At 41.9% G+C, this 23,780-nt stretch overlaps 1 protein-coding gene across 1 annotated transcript in view; it reads right to left on the reverse strand.

Annotated features, from left to right (window-relative positions):
- SMYD3 (SET and MYND domain containing 3) overlaps nt 1-23,780 on the reverse strand; it is an 805,331-nt gene that overhangs the window by 16,681 nt on the left and 764,870 nt on the right. Inside the window, exon 11 of the mRNA XM_062211394.1 lies at nt 5,086-5,194. Coding sequence (XP_062067378.1) covers nt 5,086-5,194 — 109 coding nt within the window. The remainder of the gene's footprint in view (nt 1-5,085; nt 5,195-23,780) is intronic.

A 23,780-nucleotide genomic window follows, 5' to 3' on the forward strand; every position in this document is an offset into this window, starting at 1 on the left:
TTTCCACACGTTCTAATTTTTTTCCCGGTACCAATCCTAGACTTTACTGCCTAGATTCCCGTGTTTTCCACACATTCTAATTTTTTTCCCGGTACCAATCCTAGACTTTACCGCCTAGATTCCCGTGTTTTCCACATGTTCTAATTTTTTCTTTCCCGCTTCCAGTGACCGGTCCGACTATCCGAGTCACGGCACCATTTGTCGGACCCTCGCCAGCAAGGATCCAACGTAGCCACGACATGGTCACTGTTCATCGGTTCTCAAGGAACTTTTACTTGTGGGGGCAGAAGGAAAGCGGGAAGAGAAGAAGAGGAGGGGCCGCAGCGTGGCGGCCCGCCCAGATCCCAATGTCCCTTTATGCTGACATCGTCCAATCAGATGAAAGGGCGTGTATAGCCTCAGGTCGAAAGTTCATCTGTTTCACCTGGTTCTTCCTAGTTGTTTATGCAGAGTCCATTCTGTTTCATCTGTTTCACCTGGCTGTTTTCGTAGGCCTTGTGGTCGACTGATTGCTGCAAACCATGTAGATGAGGAGGTTCTCACAGGTGGCCAGCCTGCGGTTCCCCACAGGTGAGCCTGGGGCAGAGCATGGCAAAAGTCTACCCTGAACTGTGTCCTCTCAGGGCCACCTCTTAGTCTGACCTGGCACTTTGCAGTTAATGAAGGTCTCTGATACTGTGAACTGTGGGCTTTGCTGGGGGTGCCACATATTTCTAGCCTGTCAAAAGTGTTTAGCTCTGTCCGGGTCTCCTATGTGGGTGACAGGGGATGGGGCCCTTGGGCCATCTTCCACTGCCTTCCCAGGAGCATCAATTGGGAGCAGAATCAGAGGTGGAGAAGGTGGGACTCGAACCAGCACTCAAATGGGATGCTGGTGCCACAGGTTATGGCCCAACCTGCTGTGCCATAATGCTAGCCCCTAGTCACATTTGTAACTGACGAAATGATACTTTCACAAGTGCCATTTCAATCCTTGATCACTGTTGGTGAGGCTTGCTTCCCTGGCACATCTTCAATCCCAGCCTCTTTCCGCAGATGCACGAAAGCTTTCCTTCTGTGAAGGTTAATTGAGTTAACACCAGGTCTCATTCATCAAGAAATCAGTGGGTCACCATATGTTGGTGGTAAACCAGTGAATGTCTCTGAGAGTGAAGCTCTCCTTGTGGCATCAGCAGCTGCCCACACCACATAACTGACCTTCTGCAAACATGCTTATAGGGACTCCGGTGTTAATAAGATACTGAATCTTCATAAAGCCAACTCCTTCCTTAGACTTTAAAATAAAATTCACTCGGGACTGGCGCCGCGGGGCAGTGGGTTAATCCTCCATCTGCAGCTTCAGCATTCCACGTCGCTGCTCCTCTTCCAATCCATCTCTCTGCTGTGGCCTGGGAAGGCAGTGGAGGATGGCCCAAGTGCTTGGGCCCCTGCACTCGCATGGGAGACCGGGAGGAAGCACCTGGCTCCTGGTTTCAGATCAGCATAGTTCCGGCCATTGTGGCCATTTGGGGAGTGAACCAATGGAAGGAAGACCTTTCTCTCTGTCTCTGCCTCTCATTGTAACTCTACTCTCAAATAAATAAATAAAAAATCTTTAAAAAAAATAAAACTCACTCCACAAAGGGTTCTTTCTGCCTTCACAGGCTGTTTTGCATAAGAACACAGCAGTGTAAGAAAAGAATGTAAAATATATTTTTCATATTGCATGTTAAAATAGTATTTTCAATATAAAGGGTTAAATAGAATGGCACTTATATTAATTTCACCTATTTCTCTTTACTTTTTAAAATGTGGCCACCAGGAACTTTTTTTTATTTATACAAGTACATATCCCAGTTGGATCTCACTACTCTAGGCACTTCATAGCATGTGAAATAATGTCACTGAGAGAGAGGAGGAAAGGTCACTTCAACATTAGTGCCTCTAAGAGTTCTGGTACCTGGGACAGCACTGTGGCACAGTGGGTCAAGGTGCTGCATATGTTGCTGGCATTCCATGTCAGAGTGCCAGTTCCAGTCCTCGCTGCTCTGCTTCCCATCTAGCTCCCTGCTAGTGAGCCTGGGAGGCAGTAGGAATAACTCAAGTGCTGGATTGGGTTCCTGGCTCTTGGCTTCAGCTTGGCCTAACTCTGGTTGTTGTGGCCATTGGGAAGGAAACCAGCAGATGGAAGATCTTTCTGTCACTCTTCTGTCTTTCAAATAAATAAATCTTTAAAAAATAAAAATAAAACTATATTCAGAGAGATTAAGTGACTTATTTCAAGTCACAAAACTAGTAAATGATAGGCCTGGAACCTGAACTGAATGGCTTTCACTCTGGGCACTCTTTGTTTTCTTTTCTAAGATTTATTTATTTATTTGAAAGAATTATAGAGAGAGAGAAGGAGAGGCAGAGAGAGAGAGAAAGAGAGAGAGAGAGAGAGAGAGAGATCCTCCATCCATTGGTCTTTGCACTCTTTCTACTATCCCAAATTTCCAGGGTACATATTTGCATCATGGTTAATCACAACCTGGCAAGAATCTTGGCGACTTTTCTAGAGTCAAACAGGAAGTTTGGGCTAAGGTCAGAATTAATCCCAGGCCCTATGATAGACATTCCAAGTATGCTCCAGTATTGGCAGCTATCAGGGTCCATGCTTGGGTTTCTTTGGTACTAAAGGCAGGGGATGTTAAGGTGATTGCCAAGGGAAGCTTCTGGAAGAAGGGAGACAACCCCAGAAGAAGGACAAGAGGATGACAAAAAAGTGAACTGGATATGAGCAGTGCAAAAGGGCATTAAGAGGAACACTGGAAAGATTGGTGATGGATGCACCATCATCCAAGGCCGTGGTGTCCTCTCAGCCCATACCTACATGTCTGTCTATGTTTGTCCAGGCTTGTCTTTGCAGTTGAGGGTATTAATGACTCCTTCAAGAGTTTTGTACATAGCAGGGCCGGCATTGTGACACAGCTGGTAAAGCTGCTGCCTATGATGCTGACATCCCATATGGATACTGGTTCGTGTCCTGGTTGCTCTACTTCCAATCCAGCACTTTGATAATGGCCTAGGAAAAGTGGCAGAAGATGACCCTAATGTTTGGGTCCCTGGCACCCATGTGGGAGACCTGGATGAAGCTCCTGGCTTTAGCTTGCAGAGGAAAAGAATGGATTCTCTACTGACTTGTTCACATATCTGGCTCCTCCATTAAGTTGTAAGGACAGTACTGGGTCTTATTCAGAGTAACAGAAGCACGCACTTGAAATGTTTTGAACTAACCTGAACAAACTCTGCCTGGCTCTGCCTCACTGTGCCCTTTAGACAACTCTTAAATGTCTCCAAGCCTCAGGCCCTTCATTTCTCAAAGAGGACTAAAAATGCCTGCCCCACAGACTTGTATCATTGCCATCTGTCCGGAGGAGCAAGAAAGATTATGCATGTCACAGTGTCCAGTCTCATATAAAGGATTGGTTTGATCACCTATGAAACACTTGTTTGCAGATGACCCTGGGTAGTGAACATCACTATACTTAAGAAATTTCCTTGACACTATTTTTCTGCCAAAATTATGTAGTGAGCCTTCGACAAGTATTTTTTCCCTAGCGATCTGACAGCCTGACAAGTACCAGCCAGAACAGAAAAGGCAAGCTCTTCGAGAGACTGCAAGAGGGTAAGGTGTTCTTCCACTGGTGTGGGTAGCGATGTAGATAAACTAAAAAGGACAGGAAGAGCTGAGAGCCTTGAGGAAATCCTGTTGACCGTGGGCTGATTTCAATTAGAGATTAGGAAAAGGCACCAGAGCTGGATTTCAACAAAAATTAGCATTAGGGAATCTTATCCCTAAGAGTCTTTCAGACATTTTTCATTTGTCTTATCTAGATATGAGTAGCTGCCCATGTTATGAAATCATCCAGCCAGCTCCTGGATACTTCCCGAGCAACCCTGAAACAGGGCCTAATCCTTCCCTGGAGCTCGTCTGCAGAAAGGTGCTGTGGCCCAGAGGACTCCATGAAAATATCAAATGCTGTAGGACACCCCCCACCCAAACCACCACCCTCCGCAGTGCCTGGGCCAAATGAGCGCATGAACACTCCTCTTCCAGAGCCATGGACATGAAGAGGAAATTCTGCTAGGGTGGGAAGGCCAGGACAGACTCGCTAAGAGGGGGAAAATAAGTATCACTCTTAAATGAGGCATTCAAACACTGACTCAGGTCTCCCATTTGGTATCTTGACATTCACTGCTAAGATTTTATCTCCTGTCTCATCCCCCTACCTCTTTCCTCCCTCAAGTCCTTCCCTTCCAACAACGAATGCTTCCTAAGTTCCATCTGCTTTGTATGAAACTGAGCTGGTTACAAAGACAACCACAAAGTCTCCTTGGGATGTTGGAGTGGGTGGGTCATCAGGCCAGCCAACTATGGGTGTGGCAGGATGAGCAGAGTTATGGGAGCACAATGGAAAATAATTGGACTTTAATGGATCAGCAGAATTCTGGCAGGGCTAGGGCGTGGTGGAGGGGAGGGCATTGAAGGCAGAGGAAATAGCTTTGTAAATACTTGGGAGTGATCAGTTCAGGTAAACAGGGCAATTGTGAACAGCACAGTGTGGAGAAGAAAGGAGGGAGGTGGGGAGGTGGGAAGAGTTTGGAGGTTGCCAGGGTGGATTGCAGATGGTGAAGGGTCTTGCCTAACAAGCCAAGGAGTATGGACTGTGCTCCGTGGGCAATGGGTGGGAGGCATGGAGAATGGCAATTTTTTCATTGTGGGCAGAGTACAGGTGCAGTGCTTTTCTGAGACTGGCTTGTACCAATTTGCAAGAGTAATTATTAAAATTATCACGATTATTCAGAGCTGGTGATTTTACATTGGTAGTTTTAATATCAATCATGGTGGGTATATTGATACCACAGAAATCGGCAAATATCACAAATCAGGGTTGTTAAGCATTTATCAGCATGCCTGGGGCAGGTGTGTGCGTGCATGCTTGTTACACATTGCAAAACCCAGAATGGCTTAAAAAAAACAAAACAGTCACCAAGAAAAGGCCCAACAGCACCAGAAAAAAGGTTTCTACCAAGCAGAACTACATGAGATTTTGGCACACTCACCAGCCTCAGATTCTTCATGGCCTGGGGAAACATGCCTTGATGTAACTGCAGTTTGCCAACTTTCATTACTTGGACACCTCTGACAGGATGGCTTCCTGGGAAAAAAATCCTGGAAGAAAGCAAATGGCAAATAGCGTCAGTAGCTCTCACCTTTGCAGTCAGCATTTCATCAGGAGACTATAAAGTGGGAGCAAACACTGGCTGTGAATGTTAATGAGCCACTAAAGGGAAATTAGCTTCGCAATGCTGGAGAACTCAATGCTGAGGGGAATTAACACATTATCAGTCTCCAGTTTCCCAATAAGTCTTTTGCACTAGGGGGGGAAAGACAGGACTTAATGCCTTTCCAATAAATACTAGAGACAAGAACAAAAGTTTGGGTCTCTGCCTTTATATTTGGTGCAGAGGAGGAGGAAACACCAGGAAGAATCCCATCCTGCATGCTCTTACAGGAAGCTTCAGCATCAGTTCAGCCCTGGAACAAAATATTCTCTCTCAACATACACTTGTTGAAAAAAAGTGGTGAAAGTCTTCATGATCCTCCAACTAGATACCACCACATCCTCCCAAGCTTGGAACTGCAAAGATTCTCATCTGAATTTTAGTTGTAGAGTATATCAAGCTGCCTGTCTTAGAAGCACTTTTTACTTTCTTTTATCATCTCACTGGATTATAATGTTTTTTTTTTTTTATTAAGGTACACTGTGTTCTCCATGATGTCCCATATTTAGGAGGAACTCAGTGTGTACTGAGAACAGAACAAAACAAAGAAGGGCACTGGAATGGACCAAAGAATTAGGACTTAGGGCTACGGTGGAATCCCAATGAAAAGTTAAATTACTTTAACTCATTACAATAGGAATTTACCATACTGGATTCAATAACATGAATGCAATTTGCCCTAGGCCCTGGGCCCTTTTTTATTAGAGAATACTAAGGTCATCCAAAGGTCCTGAAGATTGTAGAAAAATGGAACTAGAAGTTTATTTTGATGCGAGAAAAACTGAAATTGCATAGTTTTCATAACATGCATTTTCTATGAACTTTTTAAAGATCCCTTATATGCATGGATTTCAAATATTTTTGCAGAAAAATAAATTTACCTTTTTAATCTCACTTTCCATAACTTTTTAAAACCTCTCAAATAGATGCCGTTCAACTTACAATGCATAGATGTCCTAATTAATCCATCCCAAGTTGAAAATACACTAAATTGAAAATACATTTGCTACACCTCACCAACCATACATCCTGGGTTAGCAGTATGGTTTACTGTAGGGTCTGAGTGGTTTAACCTCGTGATCACGTGGCTGAGTGGGAGCTGCAGCTTGCATCCAGCATTATGAGAGATCAGAGCACACACTGCCAGCTGAAACCTAAGGTAGAGCTTCTAGTGGATGTCTACCACTTTCACAGAATTATAAAGTCAAAAAAATTCTAAGTTGAACTACTCTCAGTTGGGATCCTATATTACACAATAGCACATCTGATGCTGGGAGAATACCACACTGTAAATATAGGCGCTTTTTCCTCAAGGCCCAGTAATCCCATGAGATATGAAACAAACATTCAGGCAAAGGTCAAAGCAGTAGGACAGAATGGAACACCATTCAGAACCCATATCAAACGTGCTGTAAATGGCAGACGTTCAGTTCAAGTCTGTTGAAGTGAACTGAGAAAATGACACTGGAGGATTGGGGACAGAGGTGACTGGCGCTGGACTGGAAAGGCTTTCTACAGGAGCGCAGGGGGACTACAGTGGTTCCTGGAGAGTCAGAAAGGCTTTGCTGAGGGCAGAGGAGGGAAATGCACCCACACTGTGAGGCCACACAAGCAAGTGAACACTCCAGTCGCAGATTCTCCAGGACTACGGAGGCCTGCCCACAGGTAGCAGCAGTAAGAGAACCCTAGGAGTTAGCACTGACCCTGGGCTTGCCATGCGCCTGGCACTATTCTAACTGCCCTCTATCTATGAATCCATGGAACAGACATCTAAGCTCTGCTGTATCCTGGAAGCGAAGTCCATTTAACAGGGGAATCAGGAATGTTCTCTGGTAAGTGTGCACACATCTGAAAACCATGCCCTGCCCCTGGAACCTTGACTCTTTTCCCCATGAAATGTGATACAGAAACTCTTTTCATTCATGCTCTTAGGAAAGTGTAAAGCAGTATCTAGGAGGAAAATATTTAAATCAACAGAAGGTTGGCCAGGCCTCTTTTAAGGTACTGAAAGGGAAGGGGAAGGGAAGAAAAACAAGAGACACACCTGGCTCCTTGAGTTCTCTTCACTTCCTGGGTGTGCTGAGAGGTCCGTCATTTCACCTCTCACCCCGACAAAATGAACTTCGTTATCTACTTGTGTGGAAAAAGTTTTAAGACCCCCAGACAAAAGGCTTCAGTGCAGGATGCTATTTTCAGAAGGTAATTGGCCTGGACACTTTCCTTGAAAAACACACCTGGATTGGGGATTTTATTTTATTACGATGAATGTGGCATAATTAGATTTAAAGGCCAAAAAGTAATTTTACACTAATAATCACTCCACTCAGTTGATGTCTGTCATGTCTGTTAGCAGAGGGAAAGAAAATCTTCGGTTCTATGATGGCGCAGAAAGTGGTGCGTAATTACTCTGTGACGGGTCCCTGCCCTGGCCACTTAAAGTAAGGTTTAATAAGGAGAGGATGAAGAGGAAGTGTCTGCGAGAGGCCTTCCACATCAATATTTATGGAGCGCTCTCACAGCTCTGGCAGGGTGCTGACTGGAGGCCTGGTTTATTTCTGCAGGCCTCCCAGCTGACATATGGAGTCAGAACCATGACTGCTGGCTGGAACAGTACCCCAAGGAAAACTGGTGAGGCTCATGCCTGCAGGAAGAGGTCCTGCACCGAAGGTGTGAGCTTTCACGCACTTTACCAGGTGTGGCAGTGGTGAGCAGAGGGGAGGGCCTGCAAGCAGTCTTCAGTAGCAGGCCTGTCAGAAACCAAGGGCGGGCTCAGAGCCTGAACCAGAGGAGCCAGGAGTGCCTGCGGGGTTGGAGGACTGAGTCCGAGTGAGAGTGAGGCAAAGGAGCACTGACAAGGTGCCAGGTGCTGAGCCAGGGCTGGAAGCGGGGGTTCACGCTGGCTCTCTGACCTTGGTTAGCATACACAGAGGTGAGGCAAATGAAATGTTGACAGAGAGAGGAGCACGAGACTGGCCAGGCTGAGGGGCAGACAAGTGGTGCCCCGGGGACAGCTGGGACCGCAGTGAGACGGTTTCCGCAGAGCTCGGGGTGGCTCAGATCCGAGATCACGGGGCCTTGAAGCACGCATGTGGGGCGTGGGAAGGGACAAGTGGCTCAGGAATCGTGCAGGCACAGAATGCAAAGGGCCAGTGAGTAGAGAAGAGCAGCAGGGGAGGGCATTAAGATCGGGCTGTGTGGAGGCAAACGTCAAAGCTAGGTCGTCTGGGCCTCCCCTTCTAGGCAGGCAGGCACTACCACAGGAGGCCAAGGGTGTTTCACTGGAAGGGGAAACACGGACGACTGGAGAAGAGACCCTCGAAGTGAAGGAGTCTGGAGACAAAAGGTGGCAGTGAGGACAGCAAAGGAGGATTTGATACAAAAAGGGTTACACAACTGTTTCAACCAGACCTGGGAACCAGATACTCAGAGGTAACTCCAAGATTCAGAAGAAACCACACTTCCACAGAAAAACACAAGCCAAGTATGTAATAATGAAGTCATTCCAAAAGCCATTCTACTTATCAGAGGGTTATACATTTTCCTCTCATAGGAACAACGCTGCAGGACTCTGGGCCTCGAATGATGAAAATGCCTTTGGTGCACAGGAAGAAATGAGCTTAAACAAGCAGGGAAAGCAAAGAAGTGCAGGTACTAGCTTTAGCTCAAGTGCACAAGTGCCAAGATCTTGCTGAGAATCAGGACACTGGATAAAGGACACAAAGGAGAAATACCTAATGGCAGGACCTCTTTTGGACTTGGTGAGGTTCTTCTGCATTTCTAATTACCAGTCACGTTACAGTTAACAGCCTTGGCATTTACAGGGCAGGAAAAAGCATTGTTTATTTGGGACTATCACTCTGGTTTGACTATGTCCCCTTCAAAATAAGGGTTGACACTCAACGACCAATGTAGTGGTATTAAGAGGTGGGGCCTTTAAGAGTAGTTAGGCCATGAGGGCTCTTCTCATGAATGGGCTTACTGCCCTTTTATAAGAGAGACTGGTGTGCCTTTCCCCGCAGGAGGGCACCATGTTCCTGCCCTCCAGAAGGTGCACCAACAAGGCATCACCAAAGGATGAAGCAGCCTCGCCACACAACTGAGACTCCTGGCACCTGACGCTAGACTCGCCAGCCTCCAGCAGTGTGAGAGATAAACGTATGCTCTTTGTAAATCACTTAGCTTACGGAATTGTGCTTCAGCAGCACAAACAACTCTTTTCAAACCGATGTAGAAAATGTCACTGAACTTAAAGAGAGAGCTTAACTTGCTGTTTAACCTGTATTTCAGAGTGATCAAATAGTTCTTCCCCTCCCCACAAAGAAACCTTTTATTTATGGGATACAAACTTCATGCATTTCCTAAGTACAACTTTAGGAATATAGCGATTCTTCCCACATACCCACCCTCCCAACCACATTCCCACCTCTCCTCCCTCTCCCATTCCTAATCTCTTTCTCCACTAAGATCCATTTTCGATTAACTTTATACTCAGAAGACTAACTCTATACCAAGTAAAGAGCTCAACAATTTACACACACACACACACACAAACCTATTCCAATAGTTCTAGTTGTACAAATTCTAGCTGATGTATGTGGAACAGTGATGTAATTAGGGAGATAAGCTTGAACGCCTGAATAGATAACAGATTCAGGGAAGCATATCACTGACTGGAAGCACTGGATGCAAGGATGACAGAGAACTGCACACTGGACAGATTAGGTTGTCGGCATCTGAACTCACTCATCCATCTGAGCATCACTAAGGTGGTGCAACCATACAGTAAGTGAAGAAATAGGAATGATCTTGCATTACCTATGAAGTATCCTTGCCAAACAATCAAATCACACAAACCTAAACTCAATGCAATCAAACTCATAAAGTTCAATTCCATTTCATAGGAAAAACAAGTGATCAACAAACAAGAAAAGGCAGCCATCATAATCTAAGATATGGGAAATTCTTCAGGTTCTTGAACCAGGAGAGCTTCAACAGGTCATTAGCATGAAAAGAAAAAGATGGGGAAGAAAAAAGGGACTTAAGAAATATAACAACCATATGTAATATGCGGATCTTGTGCATCCTAATTCAAAACAACTAAACAATGGCATTTCTGAGATAATAACAGTTATTGATATATAATCTGCCATGAAATGGCATTTGGAATACAATTGCCATATTTTTTAGAAATACGATAAGGTACACAGAGATGAAATGATGTCATGTCTGAGATTTGATTTAAATATCTTCAGCAGAGTTGCTGTTTTCAGCTATCGTGAATTAACTCATATCAAACCAAAATCCTGTCAAGAACAAGAAGATAGTTTTAAAAATTTTTCAAAATATGTTTGATAATATCAAAGAATCACTAAAGCAGTATGTTCTTTTGGTTTTTTAAGATTTATTTATTTATTAATTTGAAAGGCAGAGAGAGGAAGAGGGAGATGGGGTGGGTGGATGGAGTCTGATCTTCCATCCACTGGTTCACTCCTCAAATGGCCACAATGGCCACAGATGGGCCAGGCCAAAGCCAAAATTCAAACTGGCACTCAATGTGGAGGCCTGCATTGCAAGCTTTCCCTTAACTCACTGCACCACAATGCTGGTCCCAAGGCCGTGGAAGGAATGGAAGGTAAGCTTTCTATTCATTGCCACTTTCCCTCTGATGACCTGAAAGTAGAGACACAGGCCAAACATCTGGGCAGGAGTTTGGGCAGTCTCAGAGAAAAGGAGACAGAGAAATTGGAGCATGGGGTTCAACAATGATGAGAAAGAACTGTGATAAACATCTCTGGCTTTCATTTGTGATCACCAAAGGAATGCATTTTAGGGATGTTGTGGTAGACCAGAGAGACCAGCCACCACAAAGAACGGTTTTAAACTCTGAGTGCATTAAGATGATCTCTTTCCACTCTGAATTCAAGAAGCAAAAGTGAATCTCTCTGAAAGAGATAACATCATCCCAAGCCTTGAGTTTTTACTTTAATTTTTCTATACAACATTCCACATTCAGTAAAATTATAACCAGGCATACAAAATGACAACAATTGTCTAAAAAATGACAAAAAACACAGACTACAAGAAATAAAATATTGAGGTTCTCTTATTTAGATTTTTAAGGGAACTGTGATAAAATGTTTGAGAATTTAAATAATAGAAAATAATATTAGGAGAGAACTAGAAATTCTATTAAAAAGGTGGAAATTCTACTGAAAAATAGAAAACTGAAGTGAAGAACATGAGATTAGTAACTGGGAGTGAACTGGCAGGTAAGTCAAATGAATATATCTGTCATAAAACATGGAGATGGGGAGCAGCAGTGTGGCTTAGGAGGAAAAGCCACCCCCTGCGATGCCAGTATCCCATAGGAGTGTCAGAGTAATAACTCTTCATATAGAGCACCCAGCTTCAGTAACTATCAAGATTTTGCAGCACTGTATATGTCACCTTTCCTGCCTTTTGTCATTGATATTACAAGATAATTCTAACCCTGTCTAAAGCTGTGACTTATTGTCTTTCATTAGTTTTTGATCCACTTCCAATCCAGCTCCCTACTAATGGCCTGGAACAAGCAGTGGAGGATGATCCAAGTGTTTAGGGCCTTGCCATCCATGTGGAGGACCCAGATGAAACTCCTGGTTTCAGCCTGCCCCAGCCCTGGCTGTTGCAGCCATCTGGGGAGTGAACTAACAGATGGAAGATCTCTCTCTCTTTAACTCTGCCTTTCAAATAAATAAGTAAATCTTAAGACAAAGTAGAACAAAAACACAGAGAACAACAACAACAACCCAACATGGAGAAGGAGCCAGCCTTATGGAGCAGCGGATTAAGCTGTTGCTTGTGGTGCTGGCAATCATATCAGAGAACCAGTCTGAATCCTGGCTATTCCACTTCCCTGCTAACGCACCTGAATTAGTGGAATCTGGCCCAAGTACTTTAGCTCTTGCCACCCATGTGGGGGATGAGGATGGAGTTCCTGGCTTCTGGCTTTGGCCTTACCCAGGCCAGGCTATTTTGGTCCTATGAGGGGTCAATCAGTAGATGTAAGATATTTCTTTCTTTCTCTCTCTCATTCTGCCTTTCAAATAAATGAACAATTTTTTAAAATGTACAGACAATGGAATAGAAATTTAAAAAATGGACACAGGTCTCGTGTTAACTAGAATCTTGAATAAGAGAGAGAACAGAGGCAAAATACGAAGTCATAATGGCTGAGAATATTCAAAACTAATGAAAGACAGTAAATCACAACTTTAGACAGAGTTAGAATTATCTTTTTTTTTTTTTTTTTTTTTTTGACAGGCAGAGTAGACAGTGAGAGAGAGAAACAGAGAGAAAGGTCTTCCTTTACTGTTGGTTCACCCTCCAATGGCCACTGCGGCCAGTGTGCTGCAGCCGGCGCACCGTGCTGATCTGAAGCCAGGAGCCAGGTGTTTCTCCTGGTCTCCCATGCAGGTGCAGGGCCCAAGGACTTGGGTCATCCTCCACTGCACTCCTGGGGCCACAGCAAAGAGCTGGTCTGGAAGAGGGGCAACCGGGACAGAATCTGGCGCCCTGACCGGGACTAGAACCCAGTGTGCCGGCGCCGCAGGCGGAGGATTAGCCTATTGAGCCACTGCTGGCCAGAATTATCTTTTAATAACAACGACAAAAGGCAGGAAAGGTAACATATAAAGTACTGCAAAATCTTGACAGTTAACTGAAGCGGGATGATCTATATGAAGAGTTATTACTCTGTTTTTGTGTATGTTTGAAGCTTTTTCATAATTAAGAAAACAGAGGACTGGATTTTACTTTTTCACTTTTAGAAATGATGGACTATGGTAGATAATTGCTGAAAGTTTCAAAAGATTTTTGGAATTTCACTGAATTCTGAGCTTTATATGGAAATAAAATGATGCACAGCATGAGTGGTATACAATGGCCTTCCACACTGTGTCAAGACATCTGACAGATACTGACTTGACAGCCAGAACAACAGCAGAAGTAGCAGCAACCTACAATGCACAGTGAGAGGCTTAGCTTTAGGTCATAAATCAAGGGTAGAAGCCCAGTGTCATACTCCCTGAGTAACAAGGACAAAGAAGCATGAAAAGGCAGGCAGAATCATCTGAGATTCCTTAGGCCCTGTTTAATTTAAAGCAGCTGTTGTATGGAAGTTATTTATGCTTTTATGATAGGAGAGCTTTGCTTGAAATACGATTTTTTTTTTTTTTTTTTAAATCTTAACAGGAAACAAACCAAATAAAGAAAAGACAGACTATACTGTCCAAGGAGTCACCTCAGAACCAGGACTATTCCTTACCATGACCTTAATTAACCTACATGGTTAGTCTGGAGAGGTGCTGCTTCCAAGAGGGAGGTAAATCATTATTTCCCCATCACCTCCACTGCTTGGCTCTGTCGGTGACAGGGACATCAGGACCATGAATACTTACTTGTTTTAGAAAAGGAAGGAATCAGGTCCAGCCTGGACTGAACCCTGAACTCCTGCTTTATCTATGATCTGTCCCATTGGACCCACATCATTGAGAATGATCGATTTGCACCCACCCTTCTTCCCCTGATTTGAGACCAAAAACAAAACAAAACAAACAAAAATAAGCAAACAAGAACAGTGCAACACATTATAACAGGATCGGTTTTATCTCACTATAGCAAGATTTTTTTCTTGGGTTTCTTTTATCCCATAAATTGAATAAGTAGGATGATTTCTGCACACACAAAAAACAAATTTCTATCTCTCTTAAAATCTGTCACCAGAGATTCCACTCAAAAAGACAGGGCTTTCTTATTCTTATAAGTTTAATAATTAAGTTACATATATATGATCCATCTTATTTCTAACCAGATAATAAGAACACAAAAGCTTTTTGTATATTTTAAAGTTTTTATTTAATTTATTTGGAAGGCATAGAGACAGAGATGAACACACACACACACACACACACACGGGGTGGGGGGATATCTCCCATCTGCTGATTCACTCCCCAAATACACACAATATTTGGGCCTGGGCCAGGCCAAAGCTAGAAGCCAGGAACTCAATCTAGGTCTCCCGGGTCCTTGGGCCATCCCAGGTGCACATTACCAGGAAGCTAGAATTGAGGGCAGAGCTGAGATTATAACCCAGGAACTCTGATGGTGATGCAGGCATACCAACCCACGTCTTAACTGCTACACCAGCTGCCCACCCTTTAACATCCTGTGCTGTCTGAAAGGCACAGAAACAATGACTATGTTCATTTTTAAATGTCCATGTAATTCAGTGTCAGGAGCACAGAGGGTGGGTTGAGAAGCAGTGGAGTATGTTAGATACATTCACGTGAAGGACACAGGAGATTCTGGACTCAATACTAGCTCTTCTAAGTAGCTGAGGGATCATTTCACATTGCAATTAATCTAATGGTAATAAAAGTGATGGGAGAACATTTAGAAATATACATAATCATACAGAAACACAAATAAGTGTTATTAAGTTTCTAGGGCTACTAAATTTATGGTTATTTATTGCAAAGCACTGTTCTATTTACACTGACAAAAACCACTGAAAAAAATTACCTGACTTTGTTGCAAAGACAAAAAAAATCCAAAGCCTGACAGCATTAAAATGGTGATTTTCCAACAGCTAAAATACCAAGATCACCTGCATGTTGGCTTGCTTCTTTTAAAATTCAAGTTGAGTGTGTAAGAATGCAATGGAAATCCTGGCTGGGACTGGGGTAATAGAAATGATACTGGGCCAGCGCCGCAGCTCACTTGGCTAATCCTCCACCTGTGGCACCGGCACCCCAGGTTCTAGTCCCAGTGGGGCAGCGGTTCTGTCCCAGTTGCCCCTCTTCTAGGCCAGCTCTCTGCTGTGGCCTGGGAAGGCAGTGGAGGATGACCCAAGTGCACCCGCATGGGAGACTAGGAGGAAGCACCTGGCTCCTGGCTTCAGCTTGGTGCAGCACGCCTGCTGTAGCAGCCATTTGGTGGGTGAACCAATGGAAGGAAGACCTTTCTCTCTGTCTCTCTAACACTGCCTGTCCAAAAAAAAGAAAAAGAAAAAAAGAAAGAAATGATACTAGATGAGTGGCCTTGTTAAGAGAAAAGAAGTATATCACAGTAAGGGTTAAGTGCCTGATTTTCAGCCAAAAATTTAGTTTTAATCTTTCTTTTTGGAAAATGAACTGAGAACCATTACCTGTATTTGTAACTTTTACATTAATGATGTTTAATTATTTTAGTTTAATGCTGGGCTTATACACCAATCTCACCCCCTTGCCAAATTTGCTCCATGTGCTGCTTGGCCCACTAGTACTTGGCTCACAGCGGGAGAACCTCATGGCCTGTCATTGTGGTTGGCCCTTAGTGGAGCACAGTGCTGAGATCTGGCGAGAATCTTGCAGGCAAGCAGGATTAGATTCCATTTCACATAAACTGCTCTTTTTGAAAACTCTTCACTGTGACTGGGCTATCCTTTGTCTGGCTTTGGTCTCATACCATGTAACACTATTTTTTAGAGCATGAAATAGTTGATAATACTTTGAAGTATTTCTAAAGGACTAGCTACCCTGATTGAATTACATGATTATTGTAATTTAGTTTAAGTCCTTCAGGAAAATATGGGCATAAGATTTTCATTACAAGAGTTGCATTTGTGCTGTAGACTCTGTGTCTTTATTAAATGGATAATAAAAGACTCCTGTGAATGTATATACTAAAACTCTTACATATGTTAATACACAGATGGTCACATCAATCAAAGATCACTTCCCAAGAAAGAATTTGCAAGCAGAAATTTAAAAATTTATTTTCAGGAATTTTTAACCTGTTAGTTCAAATGTATGAAAACTGGTTTGTATTTTATTTCTTCCCTTAAGAGTCTTTTTAAAAAAAAAAATTTTAAAGATTTATTTTATTTATTTGAAAGACAGAGTTACAGAGAGACGTGGAGACACAGAGAGGTCTTCAATCTGCTGGTCCACTCCCCAGATGGCCGCAGGCTAGAGCTGCGCTGATCTGAAGCCAGGAGTTTCCTCCCTGTCTCCCACATGGGTGCAGGAGCCCAAGACTTGGGCCATCTTCTACCGTTTTCCCAGGCCATTGCAGGGAGCTGGATCGGAAGAGGAGCAGCCGGGTCTAGAACCAGCACCCATATGGGATACCGGCACTTCAGGTCAGGGCTTTAACCTGCTGTACCACAGCACTGGCCCCAAGAGTCTTTTTATTTACTTATTTTCACTTTATTTGAAAGGCAAAGAGACAGAGAGAGAGAGAGAGAGAGAGATCTTCCATTGCTGGTTTACTCCCTAGGTGCTTCCAACAGCTGGGGCTGAGCCAGGTCAAAGCCCAGGGCTCAGAACTCCTGTTGAGTATCCCACATGCATGGCAGGGACCAAACTACTTGAGCCATTACCTACTGTCTTCCAAGGTACACATTAGCAGGAAGCTGGAATTGGAAGTAGAGCCTGGGCTTGGATGCAGGCACTGTGATAGGGGATGTAGGGATCCCAAGCACCATCTTAACATCTATGCCAAACGCCTGCTCCCTTTGTTCTAACAATACAGCAGGCTACAGAGCCATATTGATTCTGTCACTAAAGAAAATGTAAACATGTAGCTAAGATGTTTCGATGAGGCGGGTGCTGTGGCATAGCAGGTAAAGCTGCCACCTGCAGTGCTGGCATCCTATTTGGGCACTGGTTCGGGTCCTGACTGCTCCACTTCTGATCCAGCTCTCTGCTGTGGCCTGGGAAAGCAGTAGAAGATGGCCCAACTCCTTGGACCTCTGCAACTACATGGGACAACTGGAAGAAGCTCCTGGCCCCTGGCTTTGGATCAGCGCAGCTCCAGCCTTTGTGGCCAACTGGGGAGTGAACCAGCAGATGGAAGACCTCTCTTTCTCTCTCTCTGCCTCTCCTTCTTTCTCTGTGTAACACTTTCAAAGAAACAAATAAATCTTTAAAACAAAAAAGAAAACGGAACATTGTAGATATTTTGATAAATTAAGATAAATGTAGATATTATTACATTTTATTTAAGTTATACAACTTTCATGTATTTCATATATACAGATTTAGGAATATAGTGATACTTCCCACCCTACCCTCCCTCCTGCCCACACTCCAATCCTTCTTTCTCCTCCCTCTCACATTCTCATTCTTAATTTTCACAAAGATCTATTTTCATTTTCCTAAAAGGCAATAAGATGCTGGTGAAATCATAAGAAATTGTCAGGTCAAGACCTAAGTGAAGAAGGACCCCTAAGAGGTAAGTAGAACCTCATAACTACTGGCACACTGCAGCCTCTGTCTTCACCTGCTTTGTGTGGGCTGGGAGAAAGAAGATAAAGTCCAGTGTCTACCCAACATCATAAGACCTAATGGGTTCTTAAGTCTGTATATAAGAACTACATGAATTTGTATACCTTAAATAAAATTTTTAAAAAATACCTAAAGGAAGATCCTCCTTTTTGCTGTTTTATTTGGAATGACAAGAGATGACAGATGGCATCCAAAAAGAGTCACAGTAAGCTGGAGGTGGCTGCAACAGTAAGCCAGAAGACAGTGGGATGACATCTCAAAGTGCCAAGGAAAATGATTCCTGGCCTAGAATTTTATAGCTTGAAAGAGTTCTTTAAGAATGAGGCTAAATAGCTGAGGGGTTCAGGTTTACTTTGAAGATGATTAAAAAAAAAAAGCTCTAAAAATTGATGGTAGCAATGGCTGCACTTATCTTTATACTTAAGTGCACACCTTAAATGGGTCAATTATATGGTATGTGAATTTTATCTCAATTAAGCTATTTATAAAACGTAGGAAGATAAAGCAGAAACATCTTTAAACAAAGAAAAACTGAGAATGTATCACCAGCAGATCTTCACGAAAGAAATTTCTAAGATTCAGGGTAAAAGGAAAGTAATCCCAGATGCATGGTCTAAAATACAAGAAGAAACAAAGAACAAAGAGAATGCTTAATATGGGCAAATTTATGAATACTGACAAACAAAACAATAATTTTTGTGGGTTAAAAATATGGAAAGGATTAAAACACACAACAATCCTAGCAAATATGCCTATAGGGGAGAAAATAGGATTCAGGTATTCTAAAGTCTTTCTATAGCCATGAAGAGCATAATGCAGTTACAGGAGTCTTTTCCCTGTAAACAGTACATCTGTAAGCAATACATCTAGGATGTACATACCCTTCATAACATATATTTAATAATAAAAAAGTCTCTAAAATTAATTTAATATGCTTTGTTAATTTGGGGGCAAAATATCAATGTATAAAAAACAGTTGGGTTAGTAGGTAATCTACAGATTTAATGATTTTAAAAACTGAGCGTTAATCACTGAAGAAGAGACACAGATAGATGATATGGTTGAAAAGCTTTGCACACCTTTCTCCTGTTTGGAGGGAAAAATACAAGAATTATAAAAATGAATAAAAAGCATAATTTACTTTTAAATAGAAGAAATATAGTGACACTGATAAGCCTACTAAACTGTATGCATGTATAATGGTATCTGAGAACACTGTATGTATGGTTGTTATTGTGCATATTTTAGTAGCATTACTAGCACTTTTAGTGAGATCAGTTGCTGCAGATGTCAAATATTTGAAAGACATAAACTTTGAAGAAGCCTCACAATGGGATTTCAGAGCACAGGTGTTGTGTGACGATGGGAAGCTGAAACGTTCTCTTCTTTGGTGATTTTCAAAGAAAAGTATAGCCTATTGGGACAGAGCACTGACACTATTAGATGTAGAATCATGAGAAAGTAAGTCTGCGGCAGAGGGTGGTAAACTACAGCTCACAGGCCAAATCCACCAACAGCATGTTTCCCTAAATAAAGTTTTATCAGGATACAGCCCTGCCCATTTATTTACATACTGTCTAAAAATCTTTTCATGCTGCAATTGCAGAACTGAGTAGGAATTGAATGGCTTACAAAGCCTAAAATATTTATGACTTGGCTGTTCACCAAAAAGAACTGCTGATCCAAGGCCTATAATAATGTAGTTTCTAGATATAAGACGCTAGAAAGATCTCATACCAATAGTAATAATAATAATATATAATGGACAACTATGAGTATGTCTTGGAAGTGGGACTGCTTAGTTGCCTCCATCACTAGTAAGAATAATAACTGTAATAATAATAGTTAAAATGGTGTAAGTCCTTGCTATATGTCAGGTATTGTTCTAAGAAAACAATCTTAGGCCAAGAAGATTCTGGTTATGCAAAGTAATCAGTGATTCATCTCTATAAAATAAGCAAGTATAAAACTTGACAAATATCTAGACTAGTCTAGGGAAACAATGAATCTTGATATGAACTTCATACCCTAAACCAAGGTCTGTTATGAAGCTACAAACTCAAAATAGATTACTTAATCTAAATGCAACTCATAACATTTTAGAAGACAGAGGAAATGTTTCAAGAACTTGAATTAGTTCAGAGTTTTTATACATGACAGCAAAAATATGATCCAGAAAAATTTACAAATTGATTTCATCAAAATTAAAAGCATTTGCTCTTATTAAGAAAATGAAAAGATAATCTACAGGTTTGGTTAAATTATTTACATCTGATATGTATTATATATCCAAAAATATAAAAGAAGTCTTACAACTCACTAAGACAAAAAAATAAATAAAAATGGGCAAGATATCTGAACAGATATTTCTACAAAGAAAGTGTGTAACTGCCAAATAAATACATGAAAAGATTGATCAACATCATTAGATGATAGAGAAATGTTTTTATGATGAGTACCACTGCATATTCACTATAATAGCTAAAATTACAAGGACTGACAAAACTATTCTTCGTGTGTTGATGAGGAAATAGAAGAACTGAAACCTTCATATATTGTTAATAGGAATGTAAATTGGTATATGCGATTGGAAAAACATGTTGGCAGTTAAAAAAATAGTAATACAGAAGACAAATGACCCAACTGAAATGGTTTAAAGACTGGACTAGACATGGCTCCAAAGAAGGCATACAAGTGGCTAAAAGGGACATGAAAACATGTTCAACAATATTAGCCATCAGGGAAATGCAAATCCAAACCACAGAGAAACACAACTTCACTCTAAGATGACTGTAATCAAAAGGACAGATAATAGGAGGTGTTGGTGAAGATGTGGAGAAATTAAAACACTCACACACTGCTTGTGGAAATGTAAATCTTTGGAAAATTGTCTGGCAGTTCCTCAAAAGGTTAAACACAGAGTTATTGAACTAAGCAGCAATTTTGCTCCTAGGTGTATTTTCATGAAAAATTCATAATAGTCACAAAGCATAAACAATCCAAATGTCCATCTATTTATAAATCAATGAGCAAACTATGATATTCATAAAATGGAATATAATTCGAGCCTGAAAAGTAAGGAGGGGCTTCTATATGCTACAATGTGGATGAACCTTGAAAACAATCATGCTAAATGTAAGACAACAGACATAAACGGCTACATGTTGCATGATTTCATTTCTATGTGAAATGCATATACCACATGTCTAGAATAGCTAAATGCACAGAGACAGAAAGTAGATTACCAGTTGCCACGAGATGTGGGTTTGGGGATGGTGGTGGCTGCTAATGGATAAGAAATTTATTTTGGGACAATGAAAACGTTCAGGAACTAAAGAATAGTGATGGGGCTGGTGCCATGGTTCACTTGGTTAATCCTCCACCTGAGGTGCCGGCATCCCATAAGGGAGCCAGGTTCCAGTCCTGATTGCTCCTCTTGCAGTCCAGCTCTCTACTATGGCCTGGGAAGGCAGCGGAGGATGGCTCAAGTGCTTGGGCCCCTGCTCTGCATGGGAGACCAGGAAGGAACACCTGGCTCCTGGCTTCAGATTGGCGTAGCTCTGGCAGTGGCGGCCATTTGGGGGGTGAACCAATGGAGGGAAGACCTTTCTCTTCATCTCTCTCTCACTATCTAACTCTATCTGTCAAAAAAAAAAAAAAAAAAAGAGTAGTGATGGCCGTACAATCTTGTAAATGTATTTAATACCACTGAGTTATATATTTTAAAAGAGTGAACTTCATGGTATGTGAGGTACATGGCAATTTTTTATAAAATGGTTAAAATTATGCCCCTGAATTCTGCTGCTAAGAACCATATCCATTTAGGAAGAATGAAAATATGTCTACATAAGGATATACATGTGAAAGTTCACCGCAGTACTATTCGTAACAGCCAACAAAGTTGAAATAACATGAGTAATCAACTGGTGAATAGATAAACACAGTGCAGTATGGCTATACAATGTAATCCTATTTGATACTAAAAAGGAATGGAGTACTGATACATGTCACAACATAAACGAACCTCAGAGATGAGATGCTGAGTGAAAGAAACCAACCAAGTAAGAGTACATATTGCATGATTCCACTTCTGTGAAATTTCTAGACAGGAAGCAGATAGGTGGTTCCTGCAGTTGGCTGTCAGAGAAGGGACTGTTGCCAAACAGGCACAGGAAACCTTCAGAGGTGCTAGAAATATTCTAAAAATGGATTTTGATGGTTTTCTGGGCTTTGTAAAAAAAATTTAAAAACTCACAGAACTGTACAATTAAAATGGCTAGATTTTATGGTATGTACATTATGTTTCAATAGAGCTGTTAAAATTTAAACAATCTTATGAGTCATGTACTATTATTATCACCATTTTGGCAATCAAGACACTAAAGCACAGAGGGTTAAATCATTTGCTAGAAAATGGCAGCTATGATTTGATCCCAGGTAAAATTATTAGAGTTGCAATAAATCCAGTGTAATTGGAAAGTTCTGGCTCTCTCCTACAATCATTTATTATGATACAAAATAAAATATCACACACCAAGCACCTTTTATATGTCTGATTCTATTCCAATTACCCTAGTTTCATTCTCTCTTATTAGCAGGAACAATTTGCCAGGTAGTTATTTTTATCTCTATTTTTTAAATTTTTTTTTTGACAGATAGAGTTATAGACAGTGAGAGAGAGAGAGACAGAGAGAAAGGTCTTCCTTCTGCTGGTTCACCCCCCAAATGGCCGCCATGGCCAGCGCTGCACTGATCCGAAGCCAGGAGCCAGGTACTTCCTCCTGGTCTCCCATGCGGGTGCAGGGGCCCAAGCACTTGGGCCATCCTCCACTGCCCTCCTGGGCCACAGCAGAGAGCTGGACTGGAAGAGGAGCAACCGGGACTAGAACCAGGCACCCATATGGGATGCCGGCGCCTCAGGCGGAGAATTAACCAAGTGAGCCACGGCACCAGCCCTGTTATCTCTGTTTTACAGATGAGGAAACTGAGGCACAAAACTTTTAATTATTGGTTTACAACACAAGGTTAATACTTAGCTGGGCTAAGTATAATTCACACAAGTGCTCATCTGACTCTAAACATGTATCACAATTTCTCATAGAAATTGATGCTTTTTTAAAACATATTTCCTCATTTAATAGAATCTGGACTTTTTTACATTAAAAATATATAATGTAAAAGTTACAAGATATGTGCTTCTCAATGGTCTCCTCTGAATTCCACAATGACCCTAAAAGAAGCTTTCTTTCCTAATGAACTCACCTCTCCCACTCTTATGGCCATGGAGGCACAGTCAGCTAGATCTCTATCCTTTCCTCCACCCAAATGCGGATCACCCCCTCTAGATTATAGAGATGTATATACATTTTGTTTGTTTTCTAGACAAGAGACAGAGAAACAGAAAGAGACACAGCAGAGAAATGGAGAGCTCCCATTCGCTGGTTCACTGCCCAAATGCCCACAGGGCTGGAGCCAGAGCTGGGAGCTAAGAAATCAACCGGGACCTGACATGGTTGGCAGGGACCCAGTTACTTGAGTTACTGCCTCCCAGGGTGTGCAGCAGCAAGAAGTCGGAATTTTGGAAGGAGCCAGGACTTGAACCCAGGCACTCTGATAGGGGATGTGGATGTCCCAAGCAGTGGCTTAAACACTAAGCAAAACTTCCACCCCCTGTATATGTTTTCCATAGGTTTAGTTCTAACAAATTTCTACTGAGAAGTAAAATTATTCTACTCCATTAGTCTTTCTAGAAGAGTCTTTGCAGCCATGACTAATCTTTTTTATGCTTGTAAGATTTTGACAGTTTTCAGTAACACAGACATATGAGGGGTCTTTTAAAATATTATGGAAAATATACATTTTGAAAATAGTATGTATGGGTATCAAATTTTTCCCACAAAAATAAATTTATCATTTGAATGAATTTTTCCATAAGCTTTTTGAAGCACCTTTATATGTTGAGTTAGAATGGTTACAGCGGACATTCTTGCCTTTTCCCCAATTTTAATGAGAAAACTTTGATTCTTAGTGTTTGCCAGTGAACACCACATACACAGTGCCCTTAGCCCAGTGCCCTCTGAATTCTACAACTGGACACCAGGTGGATGTGCAAATTCTCATTATGTAGTTTATTTTTATGTACTGGGGAAAATAGTATCTTTACTT

This window comes from Lepus europaeus, chromosome 14 (genome assembly GCF_033115175.1).
Source record: "Lepus europaeus isolate LE1 chromosome 14, mLepTim1.pri, whole genome shotgun sequence".
Lineage (NCBI taxonomy): Eukaryota > Metazoa > Chordata > Mammalia > Lagomorpha > Leporidae > Lepus > Lepus europaeus.